At 54.2% G+C, this 22,338-nt stretch overlaps 2 protein-coding genes across 2 annotated transcripts in view; both read left to right on the forward strand.

Moving 5' to 3' along the window:
• Positions 1 to 2,485: 2,485 nt before the first annotated feature.
• On the forward strand, positions 2,486 to 15,506 carry MMP9 (matrix metallopeptidase 9). Its single transcript, XM_033153930.1, is given in 15 exon segments — positions 2,486 to 2,679; positions 4,564 to 4,802; positions 6,013 to 6,161; positions 6,370 to 6,501; positions 6,941 to 7,114; positions 7,991 to 8,164; positions 9,148 to 9,321; positions 9,550 to 9,705; positions 10,210 to 10,465; positions 10,629 to 10,768; positions 12,134 to 12,162; positions 12,165 to 12,222; positions 12,225 to 12,285; positions 13,212 to 13,315; positions 14,940 to 15,506. Coding segments are annotated over 15 exon segments (2,106 nt in total). The 5' UTR covers positions 2,486 to 2,529; the 3' UTR covers positions 15,050 to 15,506.
• Positions 15,507 to 21,888: 6,382 nt separating this feature from the next.
• Positions 21,889 to 22,338, forward strand: part of SLC12A5 (solute carrier family 12 member 5) — an 89,488-nt gene continuing 89,038 nt past the window's right edge. Inside the window, exon 1 of the mRNA XM_033153933.1 lies at positions 21,889 to 21,910. The gene's annotated coding sequence lies outside the window, so the exon portion shown is untranslated. The remainder of the gene's footprint in view (positions 21,911 to 22,338) is intronic.

Genomic DNA, 22,338 nt, shown 5'->3' on the forward strand with positions numbered 1-22,338 from the left:
TAGAATAGTAGAGTTGGAAAGGGACCCCCAAGGGTCCTCTAGTCCAACCCTTGCAATGCAGGAATCACAACAGCTATTTTTTATTTTATTTGCTTATCACATTTATATCCCAATTTGAGGTGGCTTATGTGGTCCCCCCACTCCTCATTTAATCCCCACAACAGCCCTGTGAGGCTGGCCAGCCCAAGGTCACCCCCAGTAGTGAGCTGCAGGTCTCTCCCAGGTCCAATTCTGGCACTTGCCCCACCAGACCAGGCTGGCTCTCTCTTTTGCCCCTGTTGTGCCCACCATGCCCACCTGCTGGCCAGGGCTGGAGGATGCTGCAGGCCCAGAGGTCCAGAGAGTGTCAGGGAGAGGCCGGGCTAGGGGCTGTTTGGTTTGTTCCCCGTGTGCAGGATCAGCAGGGAAGAGAATGCAACTCTTCCCTCCCTCGGACACTCTGTCCTCCTGCCGCTCTTGCAGGTTTGTGCTGTGAAGCAACAGGGGGAGGGTTTCCCAGCACAGATTACTTCCCCCCCCCCCGGCCACCGCCCTCAACAGACATGTGCGCAGGCCATGGCACCTTGTCCTCAGAGCTCAACCCTCGGCTGAACCTCCCTGGCGCTCCCCGAGAACCTTTCCTGAAGGGACAGAGACACCACAAGCCAAGCAATGTCTTTCATGCCACTCGCAGCACCTTTGGGTGGGCTGGGCGTAGGTAAAAATGGTGCTCTCTTGTCCAGAAAAACCCCACCACCACAAACCCAGCCGAGTGCTGGACCCCCCCCCCAAGTGCAGTGCTTCGCCCTGGCACATTGGGTCTCCTCACATCACCCCTGCGAGGCGGCTCTTGCTGGTAGAGAAGAACGCTAGGAAAAGCTTTCTGAGAGCTGTTTGACAGTGCAACAGAATGCTTGGGAAGGTGGTGGACTCTCCTTCCTCACAGGTTTTGGGTGGGAATCCTCCAGGGATTCTTGCATTGCAGGGGGTTGGGCTAGAGAACCCTTGGGGGTCCCTTCCAAATCCACAGTTGTGCTTCTATGAAAGGGAAGGACTGATGGGAGAGGAGTTCGGCTGCGTGTCTCGCCAACTTTGCCCAGGTATCGCAAGCACCTTCTGCTCCAGAGCATGCATTCAGTGGCATTGGTGGGGAGAGACTCTGAGCATGTGCAGAGTGCTGCTCTGTCACTATTCCTTATATACCTGTAAGGAGGAGGAGGGAAAGGGGGAGACTGTTCAGGAAATGTGTCTCCTGGGCAGGCCTGACTCCTCACCATTTGCCTGGGTGGCTGGACTGTTTGTGGAGATGCCAGGACAGGGGGCATGGCCTGTGTCTGCCCGGCCAGATCCGCAGCTCAAAGGACCTACGGCACGGCCAGGAAGCCAGTCCTGTGTGGGTGCAAGAGAAGTTTCTATCCATGAATCCTTCATGCCTCTGCCTATTGATGCTGTGACATCTCAGGTGGCTCAAGACCCGGCATCTGCTGGTAGGGCTGGAATTGCCCATTACCTGAAACCCTGAAGTGCTGCTGCCGGCCAGAGTAGAGAAAACACTGAACTGGATGGACAATGGGTCTGACTCCCTGCGAAGGGCGGCCCAGGGGCACCTGGGGACAGAGCAGAGCCAGCCTTGCTAGAAATGACGGCCGGACAGGGCAGGCAGCTCCCCTGGGGCCCACCGGAGGCTGCCAAGGGGGTTGCAATGAGCAGCAGGGGGGTTCCTCGCGAGGCAGCACCCCAGCCTGCCTGCCATTTGATGGACTGAAAAGAGGGTGCTCCACCTTCCTGCTTGGAAGGGCAGGTGAGGACACCTCCCCCTGCTTAAGTAAGGAATCCAGGAAGCTGCTTCGCTCCATCTGGCTCAGCACTGCCCACACTGGCAGGCAGCAGTGGCTCTCCAGGGTCCCAGTCCTACCTGGGGGTGCTGCCAGGGATGGAATCTGGGGGCTTCTGCATTCAAAGCAGGGGCTGTGCCACTGAACTATGGCCCTTCCTGTTAGGCCAATTATGGGATGCCCCCCCCACCCCATCTGATGCTGATTTATTTATTTTTATTAGTTGGCTTTTCGCCCAAGCGTTTGGGATGCGGTGGGAGGAAGAGAAGGGCGGGATCCACTGGAGGAAAGGGGTTCAAGGATTCTTGAGCAGGGTGAGGGAGGGCACATGCCCCCCACCCTCCCAAATGATAGGCACCTTCCAGACATTTCCTTGCCCACCCCAGAAACCACATTGCTTTTCCTCAATGGATTTCACATTTCCTGTGGGCTTAGTAAACAAACTGTTGAGACACCCCAGGAAGTGGCAACCCTTTCCCCCCCCCTCACCAGGGACCTGGCTTTGCATTTCCTCCTCTGCCCAGAAAAGAGTGAGTGACTCTTGGGGCAGAAGGTGACTCACCCCCTTCCTCTCTCTGCTCCCCCCCCCGCCATATTGCAGAATATAAATGGCCCAGGCAGGGCTCTCTGCTGCAGAAGTCGCCAGAGGCAGAGAACAGGGGCAGGCAGGCAGACACAGAGAAAGAGAGAGAGTTCCTCGCCCAGCTGACTGGCCATGGGGTCCTTCCTGGCTCCGTCCCTCTTTGGGCTCCTGATGATGTCCCTGCATTGCAGCTGGGCTGCTCCGCTCCAGGACAAGGGCCCCCTGGTCATCTCCTTCCCTGGGGATGTGGTCAGGAACGCTTCGGACCGAGAGCTGGCATCTGTAAGTTCTTGAGCTTCCTGGGAGTGGGATCTCCTAGGCTGAGTCTCTGGGTTGGGGCAATTAGGGCAGCAGTTGCTGGAAACTGCAGGAGGGGAGAATTCTGCTCTTGTGCTCAAATCCTGCCTGCAGGTTTCCGACAGGCATCTGGTTGGCCAAGGGATGCTGCCTGGACTAGATGGTCTGATCTAACTGAGAGAGGGGGAGAGTTCAGTTTTCAGAGCATCAGACTCTTAATCTGAGGGTTGTGGGTTCGAGCCCCACGTTGGGCATAAGATTCCTGCATTGCAGGGGGTTGGAACAGATGACCCTCAGGACCCCTTTCAGCTCTGCAATTCTGTGATCCTTATGAGGCATTCCTGCCCTCCTCCCCTGGCCAAGAGATAGATGGACTAGTCTTGGTGAGACCATGGGGCTGGCGGGATGCAGAGAAATGAGGCTCAGGACCAGTCTGGCTAGGTGCATCATGTGGGAATATGATGGGGAAAGGAGATGAGGAGGAGGCCATCTGGATCCGTGTGTGTGTGTGTGTGTAATCCCTGGTAGTTTTAAGCAAACTTTCATGCATCTGGGCACCTGCACCCAGTTCCTCTTTCTTTATCAGTACAGTGGTACCTCGGTTTAAGAACTTAATTCGTTCCGGAGGTCCATTCTTAACCTGAAACTGTTCTTAACCTGAAGCACCACTTTAGCTAATGGGGCCTCCCACTGCCGCTGCGCCGCCCCTGCCCGATTTCTGTTCTCATCCTGAAGCAAAGTTCTTAACCCGAGGTATTATTTCTGGGTTAGCGGAGTCTGTAACCCGAGGTACCACTGTAATGGGGTTTCTCTGAGTCACCTGCCAGTGGCTCACCAAATGGAGTTTTTAGAGGTTCCAGAGGACAGCTAGCTGCAAAGTAAATGTGAAGGTAGCTGTGACTCCTGCATTGCAGGGGGGTTGGGCTAGATGACCCTCGGGGTCCCTTCCAACTCCAACTCCACAGTTCTGTGCCTGGAGGGGAGGTGGGAATATGAGAGCTCTGTGTTTGATGCAGCATATGGGTGGGGTGGGGGGTGGCAGTGAGCAACCTAGGCAGGGGAGGTGATCCTTGAGCACCCTCCCCACTGCTCCCAGCAAGGGCAGCTCCTTCTTACTGGGAGGGTCTTCTTCACACACAAATGAACCCCTGCAGGGAGGCGGCTGATCCCAGAGGGGAAGCTGCTGTGCCAACCGGCTTGCTGCAGCAGAAACGGCAAAGGGTGTCGTGGGACCTAGGAGGCAAGTAGATACAGGGTGGCAGAAGGAACTTTTCCTGGGCCACAGCCCACTTCCAATCGTCCTCAGGATGCCCAAAGATATGCAGGTGTGCGTCTGGGGAGAGAGCAGTTTTAATTGGCAACGTCCAGGCTAAGACAGAGCCATCGTGAGCCACCTTGTTGCAGACTGCTGTGGAAAATGTTTTAAATAAATCACTATTAACTAAGACGAATCTTGATGCTGGTCGCAAGCCTGTTCCTTGGGTGACCCATTCACACAAGCTCAGCAGCAGCAGCAGCCTCTTCCCTCACCAAGGGAATTTTCTAGCAATGCTCTGCTCATTGAGCATCTCCAGTGGGAAAGAGATCCACGCGGCCTGCTAGAAGTGGATGAGTTCGATATAAACAGATACAGAGTAGCCGTGATTGCTGCATTGCAGGGGGTTGGACTAGATGAGCCCTGGAGGTCCCTCCCAAGCCTACAAGTCTATAATTCTGTGATTCTAAGAAGTCGCCCCAGGCTCTTGGCTGTTTTTGGGTGTGTGCCTCCTCCCTCCCTCTCTCTCTCTCTCTCTCTCTCTCTCTCTCTCTCTCTCTCTCTCTGCTCCGAGACAATCTCAGCTCACAGCTCTTTCCTTCCTTCTCCCCCAGCGCTACCTCCAACGCTTCGGGTACTTGCAAGACCCCAGCTCGGGGTCCAGCGGCGGCCAGGTCACCCTGGACTCTGCCCTCAAGAAGATGCAGAAGCGCCTCGGCCTGCCGGAGACTGGGCGGCTGGACGCCCCCACCATGGAAGCCATCCGGGCTCCTCGCTGCGGGGTGCCGGATCTGGGCACCTTCCAGACTTTCGAGGGAAACCTCAAGTGGGACCACAATGACATCACCTACCGGTGAGTCCCGGGGGGGACCGCTCCCCCCCCCCCGGCTAGTTTTCTCAGCACAGAAGGAGAGCAGAGGCAAGTCGGGTCCCTCTTCCAATGGCTGGCGGGGAGCAGCAGCAGGATGAGGAGGGAGGGCGCAGATCCGAGCCGGAACTCAGCGTTTGCCTCGTCTCTGGAGGAGCTCAGCCTGTGCAAGAAAGGGACGGGGGCCGCCCTCGTTCCCTGGTTCCCAAAGTGAGAGCGGGGTTCCCCAGGGGGTCGCTAAGAGGCAGAGGGGGGGCAGGGGGGCGCTGGAGGTGCAAATGTCGACCAGACTTCGAGAAGCGGACCTAGGAGCCAACTCCTAGCCCCCCCCCCAATAAAATACCTGCCATTCCTAGGGTGTGCCTGCGCCGCGTCTTGTGATTGGTTATGTGGGGCGGGGCTTACCTTCCCTCACCCAATAGATTATTCCACTTGGCACCCTTGGAAGCTGGTGTGGCTGGATTAAGTTCCTCAGCAGTGGAGCTCAAAAGTTTTAACTGGTTTCGGACAAATGTTGTGAACATTTTGAACCAATGTGCAATTAAACGCTTCCGTTTTGAATCCGATTGTGTTATTTGTTTATCGATTAAATTTATGCACCGCCCTTCCTCCGAAGATCACAGGGCGGTTGACAGTATAAAATCACAAGATACACAACATAAAATAATAATAATAATAATAATAATAATAATAATAATAATAATAATAATATATTTATACCCCACCCATCTGGCTGGGCCTCCCCAGCCACTCTGGTCGGCTTCCAACACAATATTAAAATACAATAATTCATCAGATATTAAAAGCTTCCCTAAACAGGGCTGCCTTAAGATGCCTTCTAAAAACAAACAAAACACACACACACACACACCTTTCGTGAGTCATGCAAATTGCTGTTCTGAAAATAGGGTAGGTAGGGGGCTCTGAATACAGGTAGGTAGCTGTGTTGGTCTGCCATAGTCAAAACAACAACAACAAAAATAAAACAATTCCTTCCAGTAGCACCTTAGAGACCAACTAAACTTGTTCTTGGTATGAGCTTTCGTGTGCATGCACACTTCTAGGGTAGGTAGGGGGCGCTGGGGAGGAGTTTATGGAACGGGGGGGGGCGGGAGTTTGGGACCCCCAGCCCTCCTGCAACGCCGTGGCTTCCCCTTGGCGGCCGTGGGTCCTGACTTTGCTCCGCCTTCCCCAGGGTGCAGAACTACTCGCCTGACTTGGACTCCTCCATCATCGAAGACGCCTTTGCGAGGGCCTTCAAAGTGTGGAGCGACGTGACCCCCCTCACCTTCACGCGCCGGGAGAGCGGGGACGTCGACATCCTCATTATGTTCGGGACGGAAGGTGAGCCTCGGAGAGGGGAAGGGAGCCCCTGGGAGGAGCTGGGGGGGCAGGGAGCAGCCAAGGACGCCGGTTCCCCGTAGGGCGGTGCCTGCGGGGGTCCTGGTGGGAACCCCAGAAGCTGCCTCCTCAGGGAGGGCACTTGGACCCCTTGCCTGTCCTGAGCCTCGGACTTCCCATCACGGATTTGCCTGTCTCCCCCCGCACTCAGAGCACGGGGACGGCTATCCCTTTGACGGCAAGGACGGTCTCCTGGCGCACGCCTTCCCTCCTGGCAAGGATCGCTACAGTGGGGATGCCCACTTTGACGACGACGAGTTCTGGACCCTGGGCACAGGCGTTGGTGAGTGGGCCGCTGCTTTCCCCTCGTCCCCACATAGAATTGTTGGGTTGGAAGGGGACCCCCGGGGCAACCCCCTGAAGTGCAGGAGTCCCAGTCAAAGGATCCCTGACCAATGGCCATCGGATCCCTGCTTAACCCCCCTTGTGGCTGCCCCCTCCAGGCTGTTCATTTCAAGCCATTTATTAAATTTGTATTCCACTCTTCCTGGTTGAATCACAGAACTGAGTGGGAAGGGGCCACGAGGGCTCCAACCCCCTGCAAATGCAGGAATCTTTTGGCTAACGTGGGACTCGAACCCACGACAACTCTGAGATTGCATAATATATATACGTAATACAAATTCGTGAATTTCTATACTGTATGAATGCCGTGGTGGTTTGTATATGCTGTTGTATCTCGTGGTGACTTGCCCTGTCCTGACCCGCTTCTCCCCTCGCAGTGGTGAAGACCCGTTTTGGGAACGCCAACGGAGCCAACTGCCACTTCCCCTTCACCTTTGAGGGCCAGTCCTACTCCACTTGCACCACCGAGGGACGCAAGGACAACTTGCCCTGGTGCTCCACCACCCCCAACTTCGACCGGGACAAGAAGTACGGATTCTGCCCCAGTGAATGTGAGTGGGAAAGGGAAAGGGGGGGGGAGGAGTGAGAGGGGCTGGCTGGAGCCCCCCCAAGGGCGGATCTGCTATGAAGCGAATGAAGCTGCAGGGCCCCTAATCCCAGAGGGGCCCCAGGAGAGACTTTACTCCACGTTGCTTGGAAAAGTGTGGGTTTAGTAGACCCAACTGGAGTCGCTCAGGTCAACTTGATTAATTTTGTGTGTGGCATGTATTTCAACAATGCTTGAGAGTCAGCAGCACAGAGGCTGTAAAGGTTGTTGTAAACAACTCCATTGAAGAAGAAGACAACCGTGTTTCTCTCATATATATATATGCTTTATCAATTCCAAAAAGAAAACAGCCAACAGTTTTTTTTAACACATTACAAAAAGATATAACAGTTTCATAATAATGTACATACCTTCTATCGTGACTTCCCATCATGGGTCCTTAGTACCGGTATTTTTGGTTTTTCACACTTATCTTTATCAATGATAATACGCCTTAGTTCTCTTAAGTTTCTACGATTCCCTGCTTCCCCACAGATGTCACTCCAGGCCTGCCAACGAGTTCAGGTTTTTGCAGTGCCCCTTGAGATACATTCTAATTCACGTCCCATTCCCTCATAAATGTTTGTTCAGTCCGATCCCTTAATTTTTCCGTCGTCCTTGCTAATTCTGCAAACTCTAATGGTTTCGATTGCCACTCCAGTTTAGTTGGGGTTACATCTCCTTTCCGGTTTCTAGCTATGAGAGTTCTTGCTCTGAAGACCTCATTGCTGCTTGCAAAGGCCCCCCCCCCCCCCGTAACAGGCCTCCCCAAATGTCAGCCTGCCACTCCTCCTCCAGCCTGGCCAGCTCAAGAGGCTCCTTTCTCCCTGGCTCTGCCTAGTGCTCTTCACCTACGGAGGCAACGCGGACGGGGAGAAGTGTGTCTTCCCCTTCACCTTCCTGGGCAAGTCCTACGACAGCTGCACCACCGAGGGGCGCAGCGATGGGTACCGCTGGTGCGCCACCACGGAGAGCTTCGACCGCGACAAGAAGTACGGATTCTGCCCCAACAGAGGTACAGGCAGTTTCATTTCAAGAAGGGTGCCAGGGGCTGGATCTGTCTGTACATACCCATCACTAGTCCCTAAGGGCAGGGGGCTCACTGGTTAGGGGAAAGCACTCTGGATGCGCTCAGAGGCACTCTTTCTTGCAGAGCTGAGAATCACAGAAGTGTTGAAAGAGACCCCCTAGGCTCATCTAGTCCAGCCCCCTGCAAGGCAGAAACCACAGCTAAAGAATAATAAGACTCATAGGGCTGTAGAAGGGACCCAGAAGGTCAACTTGTCCAGCCCCCTGCAACGCAAGAACCACAGCTAAATTGTGTCATTTCTTCATTCATTAAATTTCTATACTGCCCTTCATCCGAATATCACAAGGCAGTTTACAATATAAAAAGGGGGAAATGCCTAACATTGTAACAAACAGAAACAGAAAGAAGAACAAGAACACACAAACACACCAGTAGGTTGTTTCATTAGCCAAGGGCCTGGAAGAAGAGGAATGTTTTTGCAGCAATCGCAGCTAAAGAGCCACAGGCTCCTATAAGTGGACAGGGACCCCACAGGTCATCTCGTCGAAGGCAGAAGTCACAACCTTGGCCCTGATGGGTCCTGGAGCTGCTAGGCCCATATCCCAGGAGGCCATGCGGGTCACACTGAACTCTAATAATAATAACAATAATAATAATAACGACAACTTTATTATTTATACCCAGCCCATCTGGGTGCAGGGCTGGCAAAATGGCTTGAACCCGGGACCAGCTGCCCTTGGGGCTGAGCTGTGGGTCTGCCTATGGGTCCCTTCCTGCCATAGAGAAGGAAGGCAACCATGCCAGCCAGAGAACGGTTCCTCCCTGCCCCACTGCGGACTGCTTGCCCTCTTGCCATGCTCAGCTGGTGTGCTGCTCCTGGGCTGGTGCTGTGTGGGAAGCCCCCTGGGAGTTGGGTGGGGAGAAGGGATCCCTGCTGGGCAGAACGCTCACCGCCCGCCTCCCTGCAGACACAGCCGTGATTGGCGGGAACTCCCAGGGCGAGCCCTGCGCCTTCCCCTTCACCTTCCTGGACAAGAGCTACAGCAGCTGCACCTCCGAGGGGCGCGAGGATGGGCGACTCTGGTGCGCCACCACCAGCAACTACGACATCGACAGGAAGTGGGGCCTCTGCCCCGACAAAGGTACCCCCTGAAACTCTGGCGCATGAGCCAACCTGGAGAGAGACAGAGCCCTGCCACCTTCGGGTCCAGCATCTTGTTCCCTGTGGGAGGGTGCGGGTGGTTCTGATGCTGGGCCAAATGGGGGGGGGAAATCAGGGGACCTGCTCCTTCTCCTCCTGGTGGGGGCAGAGAGGTGAGGAGGAAGAGGCAGAGCCCCCACCCGGCATCTCCTTCCTTCCTGCCTTCCAGGGTACAGCATCTTCCTGGTCGCTGCACACGAGTTTGGGCATTCACTGGGCCTGGAGCATTCCGATGTGCGGGAGGCCCTGATGTACCCCATGTACACCTACCTGGCCGATTTCCACCTGCACTCTGATGACGTGGCTGGGATCCAGTCCCTCTATGGTGAGTGGCATGCTGGGGCGGCTTTAGCTGGGGGTCCCCTGCTCAGCCACCCGCCACAGCACTGTGGGCAGGAGGGGGCCAGAATATATGGAGGAAAAGCCTTCCTGTGCCCCATAGCTCCCCCTTAGCAGCTCCTCTTCTTGGAGGTTGGGAGGAATGGTGGATAAATAAGAAAACATATACTGTAATAAGATATATATAATAACAAATGTAGGGTTGCCATGTGTCCTCTTTTTCCAGGACATGCCCTCTTTTTCAGGGGTTAAAATTTGAGACAAATTGCATTTGCTTGCTTTGAATGGCTGTCACAGAGTCCTCTTTTTTGCTCTTCAAATTATGGCAACCCTAAATAATGCAATCAATAAACTATACGAGATCTGTCTGGGACACCTGGGTGCCTGTTGTGGCCTGACGTTCCCCTGCCCGTCACCCTGGCATCTGGGCTCTCGTGGTCTTTCCGATGGGTACATGCCCTTGAAAACGCTTTGCCCTTCCCAATTCTAGGCAGAGGGTCAGATGTGCAACCCACGGTGGGCACCCTCCCTACGACTCAAAGCCCCGAGGACCCTGACCAAACCACCGAGGAATACGATGATGAAGGCTCCAGCACGGACGAGGATGTCACGGAGACCCCCCCAGTCACAGAGGCCACCACTGTCATGGAGACCACCCCCGTGGGCCGCTCAGGAGATGCTTGCAAAATCCCTCAGTTTGACGGGGTGAGCGAGATCAAGAAGGAACTGCACCTCTTCAAGGACGGGTGAGTGGCAGGAGGAGGAGGGCAGTGGAGGGGCTGGAATGGGGCAAAGGGCTGTGTGAGCCCTCAGAGGGGGACACACGGGCTCTGTGCCCCTCGGCACCTTTCCAAACTCAGCCGGGGAGGGCTGAGCCCCTGCTCACAGAGACCTCTCCCTCCTTCCCAGGCAATACTGGAAGAAGCCAGTGTCAGGCACGGGGGCCATTGTGGGCCCACTCCGCATCCAGGACAGCTGGCCAGCCCTCCCAGATGTGATCGATGCTGCTATCCAGGACGCACAGACGAAGAAAACTTACTTCTTCTCCGGTGAGTGGCTTCTGCCAGCTCCACACCCCACGCCTGCTCTGGGGGACCAGCATGGCTGTGCATGGAAGTGGATCAAAAATGAAGGGCAAAGAAGATTTTGGGCGGTGGGATGGCATATGAGTCCACACTAGCTATAAACACCAGTCCTGAAAGACCCACATTGGCTCCTGGGACGTTTCTCAGCACAATTCAAAGTGTTGGTGCTGACCTTTAAAGCCCTAAATGGCCTCAAAGGCCCAGTTTACCTGAAGGAGCGTTTCCATCCCCATCATTCAGCCCGGACACAGAGGTCCAGCACCAAGGGCCTTCTGGCGGTTCCCTCCCTGTGAGAAGTGAAGTTGCAGGGAACCAGGCAGAGGGCCTTCTCGGTGGTGGCGCCTGCCCTGTGGAACACCCTCCCATCAGATTATCTGACTTTTAGAAGACATCTGGAGGCATCCCTGTTTAGGGAAGTTTTAAATGTTTGATGTATTTATCGTGTTGTTAATATTCTATTGGGAGCCGCCCAGATGGGCGGGTTATAAATATTATTATTATTATTATTAATCTGCATAGCTCCATGCTCAAAATGTGATGTGTGGGTGATTTACCTGTGCAGAGAGCGGAAGCAGCACTGTGGCTCCCCTCACTTCTCTGCTGGCCCTGAGTCCCCCAAGAGGCTGCCCCCACAAGGGACACCTCAAAAGCTCTTGATTGTTGGGCCTCTTCTCACCTGACTCCAGATTCCTGTTAGTAGGATGAGTCTGAGGGTCCTGTTGGATGGATTTACAGGTAGATGACTGGGAAAGTATATTTTATCTAGGAATGATCCTTCCTCTTTCTCACCTTGTGTGAGAATGCAAATATCTATTTCAGCAGAGCTAAAATCACCACCCGTGTGCAGCTTATCTCTGGAAGCTATAAGGACAAGGTTGCGTAATCTTCCAGAATAATGATAATATCCAAGGGTGCTTTAGGCAGACTCAGATTATCTCCTCCCTTTTTATTTTCCCCTCTTAACAAAGAAATCACTTTCAGACAAATAAGTAAACAATAAAAAGGTGAGATTTACGCACATCAAGGTCTTGCCAGGATCCAGCAGGTACAGTGATGAAAATCAGACTGGCAATAATACTTAAACATTGCAAACACCCGTGGAGAGAACAAAGAAATGTCTCCCCCCATCGCAGGTCGGAAAAAGAGTGTGCAGTGACAGGAAGAAGCAGAGATCAAGTCTCTCTCTTGTTCTCCTTCCTGCCTGGGACTCTCTAGCCAACCTGGCATCTGTGATGGGGCTGCAGCTCCTCCCACAGATCCATGGGATGGACACCTCCTTGGGGGGTGGGGTGAACAAGGAAAGTTGCAAAAGCTGTTTCTCCTCTGCAGGTCGTCGCTTCTGGGTGTACCAGGGGACGAGAGTCTTGGGACCCGCGGAACATCGACAAGCTGGGCATCCCGAGTGACGTGCCAAAGATTGTGGGGGCCCTGCAGGAGAAGCCGGGCAAAATCCTTGTCTTCAGTGGGGAGCACTTCTGGAGGTACCAAGGATCCTGGGGGGCAGAGAAGGAAGGGGAGATAAAGCAGAAGGAGGGCACCTGGTCAGATCTCTCCCTCCCATTGGGGATGTAGTCCTGGTCGCAGTGGGCCAGGATAAGAGAACAGCAGAGGCTGGTGGAGAACCTGGAATGGGAAGGTCCCCCAAAGGTCATCTAGTTCAGCCCCCTGCAATGCAGGAATCACAGCTCTTGACCTCAGAAAGTGCATCCTAATGTTTAGTGGGAATCTCCTTTCTTGTCATTTGAATCCATTTCTTCAAGTTGTACTTTCTGGAGCAGGAGAAACAAGCTTGCTCCCTCTTCCATGATGCAACAGCCCTTGGGCTCCCTGAAGACGGCTGTCCTATCAGCTCTCAGAGTCCTCTTCCCTGGGCTTAACTCCCCCAACTCCCCCTCCACTCTTCCTCATAAGGTCTCCTCCAGACCCCTGATCATCAGAGAGAGGCCACCCCCTCCCTCTCCAGGACCATCAGTCCTGCAGTTTGACTTGCCAAGGAAGAATTGGCCCAAGTTCTCAGCTCTCACTTGATGGGCACAAGAGCTGTTTGCCGCTCTGCCAGGCCCAGAACATGGAGAAGGGCAAACTGCCTGCCCCATAGCTGCCCCCATGGCATGAGCGGCCCCACCCGACAAGTGGTCCTCCACAGCACCCATCTTCCGGCCACTGAATCAATCATCTCCAAAGCCAGCGACAAACAGGGAAGGCACATTACTGGCCTCAACATGGGTCATCCTTGAGGCATCAGGCATCATCCTGGCCCCCGTGTTGTCAGGACTGAAATGGCACCGTGTCCATCCCAGCACTGATCAGACCTGCAAAGAGGGCCTGGGGAGGAGGAGGAGGAGGAGGAGGAGGCCTGGGGTGGACCATGGGGAAAGCCTTCCTCAGTCTTGCTTTCCTCCTCCAGGCTGGATGTGAAATCTGAGCGAGCGGATAAAGGCTCCCCTCACTACACGGACAGCCTCTTTCCTGGGGTGCCACTGGACTCTGAGAATATCTTCCACTTTAAAGGTAAGGAGGGTGCAGAAGGGCAAGCATGGGCTTAGAATGCATCTGGGGGGGGGGAAGCACTGCCAGGAGGGGATTCAAGACTAATTCACACACACACACACACACACACACACACACACACACACACACACGCCCCAATTCCCAGACTGTGTCTTGGTGTCCCTGCTCAGAGGCTGAGATGCTCTGTCTCTCTTGACCTTATGGAGACTCTGGCCTTAATGGCCTTGCAGGAGCTCCCTCTTCAGGTGGGGATGGGAATTGCTCCGCTCACCTGAGCCCCTGCCCAAGGTTCAGCCTCTGGGTCCCCATCAATGCTCTAGGCCAGCCTTTCTCAACCTTGGCTCCCCAGATGTTTTTGGCCTACAACTCCCATCATCCCTAGGTAGCAGGACCAGTGGTCAGGGATGATGGGAGTTGTAGGCCAAAAACATCTGGGGACCCCAGGTTGAGAAAGGCTGGCCTAGGCCTAAAGAAGGCGAACTGCTGGAGGCTCCATGCTGGGATTTCTGTATGCAGCCATGGGGCAGGTGGGGGGCGACTGGATTGGACCAGAATCCTGGTACTGGGGGGGAGGGGGGTTAAATTCATGCTCCCCACCAGGTGTTATTTGTTCTGTGGTGGAAGGCATAGAGGTGCCCATGGCAAATATCTGTATGTTTAACTCCGAAAGGTAAATATCAGCTCTGGGGGTGCCATTAACATTGGGGGGGGGGTAGGGGGAAGGGTAGGGCTCTCTCTCCGAGCACTCTGTCCCCAGTCGGATGGCGCTGTGGTGTAAACCACTGAACCTCTTGGGCTTGCCAATTGAAAGGTTGCCGGTTCGAATCCGCACTACAGAGTGAGTTCCCATTGCTCTGTCCCAGCTCCTGCCAACCTACCAGTTCTAAAGCACACCAGTGCAAGTAGATAAACAGGTACCACTGCAGTGGGAAGGTAAACAGGGTTTTCATGTGCTCTGGTTTCCATCACAGTGTCCTGTTGCGCCAGAAGTGGTTTAGTCCTGCTGGCCCCATGACCCAGAAAGCTGTCTGTGGACAAACACCAGCTCCCTTGGCCTGAAAGCGAGATGAGCGCCGCAACCCCATAGTCCCCTTTGACTGGACTTAACCATCCAGGGATCCTTTACCTTTTTTACCTTTTACCCCAGTCAGATTCAGAGCTTCCCCTCGACCCCCTGCCTGTTTATTCATTTTTCATAAAATTTAAACTCCGCTTGATTGTAAAAGAAACCTCAAAGTGGTTTAAGAAGATAAACCAATGACATTGTCAATAAGAAAAAACCAACAGTAATATTTATGACTTTGGGAAAGTTAAAACAGCAAGTGTCTAAAAGACAGATTAACTCTTGCATTGACTTTCTAAACATCTGGGCAGGTGCAGAAAACAGCATAGAGGCGGCTCCTGCCTGATTTCAGTAGGCAAGGAGTTCCAAAGTTTAGACACTGCCACACGTGGCTTTATTAAAGGTGCAGGAGGTGTGAGACTGGATCTCCGGTCTCTTCCTTGGGATCCTCCCCTTCCCAGCTGCCCCTCCTTGGGTAGCCTTGGACATATTGCCTCCTTTGCCGGTGTTGTTGGCACACTTTTGGTAACCGTCCTCCCCAATTTCCTTCCCCGCTCCCAGGAAAATACCACTTCTGCCGGGGACCGTTCTGCTGGCGAATGACCCCACGCTACCAGGTGGACAGAGTGGGCTACCTGAAGTACGAGGTCCTGAAATGCCCGGAAGAGTAAGGTTGCCAGAGGGCTGCTGGGACCCTCCCGTGCCTGCGGCGGGACTTTAGGGCAGTCGCTCATGCAGCTTTGTCGCCTCAGCCTGAACCAGCAGATCAACCTGGGAGGCTGTGCCCAGGAGATGCTGTCGCCCTGCTCGACTGCCGCACAAAGAGGACTCCTCCAGCCACCCTGTGCCGCTCCCGGGGCACACGAACCTCCTGCCAGCCTGAGCCAGGTGCCTTGCAAAAGTCTCGCCGGGTGCAGGCAGCTGGGCTGCTGGCACAGAGAGGGTCCCTGCCTTGTGTGTGTGTGTGTGTGTGTGTGTGTGTGTGTTGCTTGATTATGGACTTGTGGCAAAGACCCCCCCTGGGGAAGAGAAGGAGGGTGCCCTCAACCCTCCCACTGCCTCTGCTGCCTCTGCCTCCTGTGGGACCTCCAGCAACTTGCACTTTCTGAATAAACGAAATCCTGCCCCCCTGGAGACTCTTGTCTGCTTATGAAGTGGTACAGAGGGTGGGGTGGCTGGAAGGGCTCCGGACATCTGGGAAGCAAAGTGCTGCAAATGCTGCTGGCCAGCAGCTCTCCTGGTCCCCCCCCCTTTATGCAGAGCATTTCCTTTCAGAAGAAGGGCGAGTGCCCTGCTTGCTTGCCTCAGCTTCCAGTTCTGTGGGCTGGTAGCAAAAAGCTCCTTCTGCTAACCAACATGGTGTGTAAATAAATCATAGAAGCATAGATATGGTAGAGTTGGAAGGGACCCTGAGGGTAATCTAATTCCGACCCCCTGCAATGCAGGAATCTCCACTGAAGCATCCATGACAGGTGGCCACCCAACCTCCAAGGAAGGGGGAGTCAACAACCTCCTGTGGGAGTCTGTTCCACTGTCAAACAGCTCTCACTGCCGCAAAGTTCTTCCTGATGTTTAGTCACAATCTCCTTTCTTGTAACTTGAAGCCTTGAGTCCTACCCTCCAGAGCAGAAGAAAACAATCTTGCTCCCTCTTCCATGCAGCAGCCTTCAGATATCTGGAAACGGCGATCATATCTCCCCTCTTCCTCTGAGCATCTGCTTGGCCCCTGTGAGAACAGGACTGAAGGAGTATTTGGCCTGATCCAGCAGCCCCCACCCTCTCAGACTATATTTTATTGCTTTTTCACATATAATAAACATAATTTAAAATACAATAAGCAACAGCATTAGCAGCCAGTCCATCATTGATGGGGGGAAAGTGTAACCAGCTTAAAATTAGAACCATTACTTAGAACAAGTTTATGATACCTATTAAAGTCTCTAATCCAATAAGTCTCTCCAGATGCTTCTGTGGGTCGGAGGCGGCTGTCTCAATTGATCGTCTCATCTCATCCAGGAGATGAATGGACGCCAGGCATTGTAAAAGGATGGATCGTTTAGAAACAGCGAGATGCTGGCATTCTGCAACTGACCTGTCCGTAGACTCAGGGCATGTTCAGGTGTGTTGTGTCGCTCTGACCAGCCGGCGCAAAGTGGGGTCCTTTATCCTGCAGAAAGCCCTTCTTGTTGTGTCCCTGTGTAGGAAAGCCCATCTCCACAGAGCATGGGGCCTTTCCTGTCCAGGCAGCCACCTCGCCTCAATTTCTCGCCTCTGAAACGTGCAACGCTTCACCCAACCATACAAAATCAAATGTAGGGTTTTTTTTGAGAGCAGCGAGGCAGTGACTAGGATGCAAAACAGAGCACAGTAATTTATTCATTTGTTTCATTAGATAAAAGTTATACACCACTTGATTGCAAAAGCAAAACCTCAAAGGTTTACAAAAAAAATAAAGAAAGAAAAGCAAGAAAGATTTACAACAATAGTTTAGAACACAGCAGCAGCAGCAACAACAACAACAATTTTATTATTTATAGCCCTGCCCATCTGGCTGGATTTCCCCAGCCACTCTGGGTGGGTTTACAGCATATATAAAAACATGATAAAACATCAAGTGTTAAAAGCCTACCGATACAGGGCTGCCTTCAGGTGTCTTCTAAAAGTTGTGTAGTTCTTTATCTCCTTGACATCTGAAGGGAGGGCATTCCACAGGGAGGGTGCCACCACCGAGAGGCCCTCTGCCTGGTTCCCTGCACCTTTGCTTCTCACAGTGAGGGAACAAGCAGAAGACCTCCGGAGGAGGAGGAGCTTAATGTCCAGCCTGAGTGATGGGGGTGGAGACGCTCCTTCAGGTATACAAAATAGTATGCAAACAGTAAAAATAGTAGGGTGAAAGTTCACACCAGTTTTCTAAGTCTCTGGATAGGCTTGTCTAAACAAGAATGTTTTTAGCGGGCACCAAAAAGAATACCTTGAAGGCAGCTGTTTAATATCAATAAGCAGGGAGTTCCAAAGTGTAGATGCTACCACACTAAGTGATAAAGTTTTTTACAAGTGTGGAATGGGTGTTATCTGTTACCTGTAACAATTCTGCTGGTTTTGTGAGCTGAAGGCCAATTCCCCAGGCTCCTGCCTCTGCCCCCAACTAACTGCACGGTCTTTTGGGTGCCACAAGAATGTTTAGCTGCCTGGTTGCTTTGTGACAACAGGCTGTCAAGGCAGCCCTGTGACCCTGTGCTGTGGTGATGCTCGTGTCCTCTGTGCTCCCAGCAACAAGAATAAGAGAAGGCCACAAAGGCAAGAGGACACATGGGGTGAGAGACACACGTGTGTGTGTGTGTGTGTGTGTGTGTGCAATCCCGTTGGAACAAATAATTCAGCCACTAAGATGTTCTTTTCACCTTACAGTCGTACCTCGGAAGTCGAATGGAATCCGTTCCAGAAGTCTGTTCGACTTCCAAAACGTTCGGAAACCAAAGCGCAGCTGCTAATTGGCTGCAGGAAACTCCTGCAGCCAATCGGAAGCCGCGGAAGCATTGTCGGATGTTGGGCTTCCAAAAATAGTTCGCAAACTGGAACACTCACTTCCGGGTTTGCAGCGTTCGGGAGCCAAAATGTTCGAGAACTAAGCTGTTCAACTGTACTTCTGCTCAATATTGAATAGCAACAATACTGAAACTATGCAAAAAAATACCTTGGCAAAATACAAATACCATAAAACAATAATTAAAAGTACAATGAAACAGGGCCAGTTTATTATTATTATTATTAGTTGAATTTATATACCACCCTATGCCCAGAGGTCTCAGGCAGGTTTTTTAAAACAGTAGCAGCAGTAGCAGCAGCAGCAACAACAGCAAAAGAAAGTGTGCAATATACTTGTTATTGCTGCCCAGTGCAGCTGAGCACCAAATGCCTGGTCATATTTATTTTATTTTATTAAATAATTATTAAATTTATTAAATTTCTGCCCTGCCTTTCCTCATCCTAAAGAAGCCCAGGGCAGCAAAATATCCCAACAGATAAGAACGTCTAAAAACATTTCAAACAATAAATAGGATGGGATGACATGGGGTGGGGGCAAAGCTAATCCTCCAGTGGGAGGGAGTCCCAGAGACAGCCTCTGAGGAGCCCAGAAGAAGCAGCGCCCCCCACCTCCTCGTGCCACCCCCCAAGACCTCCCCCATGACACCACAAGCAGGACCCTCCCCAGCAATGTAGAGCTTAGAGCACCGGACAGAAACAAGGGTTTCGAATCCTCCACTCGGCCCTGAGGTTGTTGCGGGAATTAAAACGGGGGGGAAGGCCTTGCATGCCACCTTGAGCTCCTTGGGGCGGGGGGGAGGTGGAAATTAAAAGCAATAAACAAGTAAGCAAATAGATAGAGCACAGGACGGGGGAAATATTGGGCGGGGAGGGGAGTATGGAGAGGCGCTCCTTGCGGTCTTCTAGGGCTTCCTGCATCTCACCTGCCACCCCCCCCCCCCACCTAGCAGAGGGGAGCGCGAGAGTCCCGATTCTGCCTCTTCGAGACGGAGGAGACCCTGGAGCCAAGCGGCTCTCCAGTGGCGTCAAGAGGTTCCTCCCTCCCTCTCCTTAATCCTGCGAGACTGTCCTGGGGGGGGGGGGTGGCAGGGAGATGCGGGGAGAGAAACAGAGCAGCCTGGGCTGGAGAACAAAAAGGACAAAAGCGGCGCGCACGCGGAGGACACCCTCTTCCTCTTCCTCTTCCTCACCGGTGGCTCCTCCTCACGGAGAGATGGCAGAATTAGGCAGCTGCAGCCAGCGGAGCCCCCAGCTCGAGCCAGGCCAGAGGGGGCTCCTTCCGCTCCAGGCTGGGGAAGGGTCCTCGTGGCTCGGCGGGCGGAGCACCGGCCGTGCACGCAGAAGGTCCCTAAGGGGGCGCATCTCCGGGCAGGGCTGGGGGAGCAGAGCCCCTGTCTCTTGATTCAAGAGTCTTGGAACCCTGGAGAGCCACCGCTGCCAGTCAGTGTGCAGACGGTACTGAGCAACGTGGACCCGGGGTCCACCTTAGTGAAAGCCAGGTTCTTATGTTCCCCTGCGGCAATGGGGGCGAGCTGGGGAGGGGGGGCTTTCTTGCACGGCTCTCCGCCTCCTCTCTTGCTCCTTGCATTTGCCACACTTCTTCCTGCTGTGCCCTCGGCTTCTGGCTCTCACGCTGATTCACAGGAGGGGCGTCCAGGGTCCCGAGGCCCCTCGGTGCAAAGGGGATCAGCCCCCACGACTGCCCCTCGAGTGCGGGCAGAGGGCCCAGGTGGGCACTGAGTGGGGTGCCAGGATTGCCTCCACTGCTGAGAGGTCACTCCCAGCACCCCCCACAGCTGAGTCCAATTGCAACATTTCCCAATGCAGAGTTAAGCCGTGGGAACTCCCTCCCACATGAGGCAGTGATGCCCACTCACCTGGATGGCTTTTAAAAGAGAATAGACAAGCTCCTGCATAAGGAGAGGGCTGTGGGTGGCTGCAGTTGGAGGCAGCGATGCTTCTGAATGCCAGCTGCTGGGAACCACAGGAGGGGAGAGGGCTCTTGTGTTTCCCAATGGGGGCACTTGCTTGGCCACTGTGAGAACAGGACTAGAGCCTGTTCCCAGCAGGGTGGATTTTCTTCACATCAATTGTGCTAATTTTTAAAAAAATCAAGGTTGGGTATTAGATTTGAACTTGCACCTTTCACCTTCAGGCTTGGTCTGATCCTGGCTCTGGTGCTGAAGTAGCCCAGGCAGGACCAGCTGCTTGCACACACACACACACACGTTTTGGACATGCCAGAGGCAGAGTGTTGTTGAGCTGCAGGTGGAGGGGGTGGCTGCCCCTGTGTCCACCACAACTGGACAGCCCCCCCCCCTCAACTCAGCCATGAAGCAGCCCAATCCAGGGAAGGGGACACAGGAATCTGTGGTCTGTCTAGCTCAGTAATGTATGCACTGACTGGCAGCAGTGGCTTTTGGGGGTTTCAGGCAGGGGACGTTCGCAGCCCAACCTGGTGAGGCTGCTGGGGATTGAGGCTGGGACCTCCTGAGGCTCTACGCCTGCCTGTCAGCTCTAGCAGCGAGGAGCTACTAGTTGCCCTTGAGATGCCCCCTCTATGCCTTCTGCTACATGACCATTCCTGGCCTCAAAGTTAGGCATCAAACCCTCCACTTTCTGCTCCACTCCTTCCTCTGGTTAGTCAGTGCTGGTGAGTATGAGGAACAGGGCCTTCTCAGGGTGGGGGCCTGGATGATGGAATAATCTCCAGTAGAGAACTTTAGCGCTCCTTTTTCAGCTGTAATCCTAGGCACATTTCCCTCGGAATAAGCCCCATGGTGAAAGCTGCAAACAGCTGCAATTGGACTAGATGTCCCTTTTGGGGTCCCATCCAAGGGCACAATTCTATGATTCTAAGTAGCAAACTATTTAAACTCAACTATTTGAGCACAAGCCTCTCTCTATCCTGGCAAAAGGGGTACTTAGAATGAGTGTGAATGCACACTTCTGGTATCTGAAGAAGTGTGCATGCACACGTAAGCTCATACCAAGAACAAACTTAGTTGGTCTCTAAAGTGCTACTGGAAGGAATTTTTTTATTTTTATTTGTGCTGTAGTGGTTAGAGCAGGGGTAGTCAAACCTTTTTATACCTACCGCCCACTAATGCATCTTTCTTGATGGTAAAATTTGCTTACCACCCACCAGTGATCAATGGAAGGATTCAGCTTGTGCCCTACCGCCCACCTAGAATCCTGAAACGCCCACTACTGGGCAGTAGGGACCATGTTGACAGCCCCTGGGTTAGAGGGTCAGATTGGGAGAGACCAGGGTTCAAATTCTGCCCCCTTGCACTGGGGCATATGAAGCTCACTGGTCATCTTGGGTCCTGCCTTCTCTCAGCCTACCCCCCACCTCACAGGGTTGTGGTTGTGGGGATTAAAAGGGGAGGGGGAGAACCACGAGCTCCTCCGAGGAAAAGGTGGAATATAAGCGAAATAAATGAATAAATCCGAGGGGTGGGGGTTGTCTGCCCCCCTCCCCAATCCCAAGAATTGGCTTCGCCCTCTCCGGAGCCTCCTCCTGCCGCATCTCGTGGCAGTGAGTTCCGTAGGTGAAGAGCGTGCTTGGTGACGTATGCCGGCGAAGTCGAGAGGCGCGCCTTCGCCCCAACAGCATCTCTCCTCGCGCGCTCCTTCTCATCTTTTCCTTCTCCGCTGAGAAAGGAGGCGCTAGGACCGCGCAGCCCCGCGCCCGCCGCCGCCGCCCGCCGGAGCCTCCGCACCCTCGGCGGGAGCAGCATCAGCGCCCCGGATCAAGCAGGCAGGCAGGCAGGCAGGCAGCCACTTGTGGGCGGAGCGGCGCCGAGCGTCGCCCCCAGCCCGGCCCGGCCCGCCAGCGGCCATGAGCCGCCGCTTCACCGGTCACCGCCGGCGAGGAGCCGCGCCCGGGCACCGCGGGCAGCAACCGGAGGCGGCGGCGACGGAGAGGGGGAGGGAGAGCAGAGCGCCCCCGCCACTGCCGCCGGGCAGCAACAGCGGGCAAGGTAAGGGCGCGCCGCCTCCAACCCCGCAAAAAGCCGAGGGGGAGGAGGGGAGGAGGGGTTTGCTTCTGCCCCCCCCCCGGGCTAGTGTCCCCCCCGCCCAGTGCGGGTCAAGTTGGGGAGGGGGACAGGCCGGGCCGGGCAAGCCAGGTGCCCTACCTAACACCCCATTGCGGGAGGAAGAAGAGCGGGGACAGCCGCAGCTTATGCCCCCCCCCCCGCTCTCGAGGGCTGGTGTGCCCCCCGCCAGGGCGGGCGAATTAGGGGAGGGGGAAGGGAAGAAGTGGGGAGGGGGCGGGGCTAGGTCAGGTGCTTCTCTCCCCCTCCCCGTCCGCCTCTGGACTCAACCCCGGGCGGGACGGAGGGAGGCACGCCGTCTGGGTCGCCCGTCGAGCGAGGCTTTCCCGCCACGAGGCACGGCTCCTCCATCA

Source organism: Lacerta agilis, chromosome 6 (genome assembly GCF_009819535.1).
Source record: "Lacerta agilis isolate rLacAgi1 chromosome 6, rLacAgi1.pri, whole genome shotgun sequence".
NCBI classification, from domain to species: Eukaryota; Metazoa; Chordata; class Lepidosauria; order Squamata; family Lacertidae; genus Lacerta; species Lacerta agilis.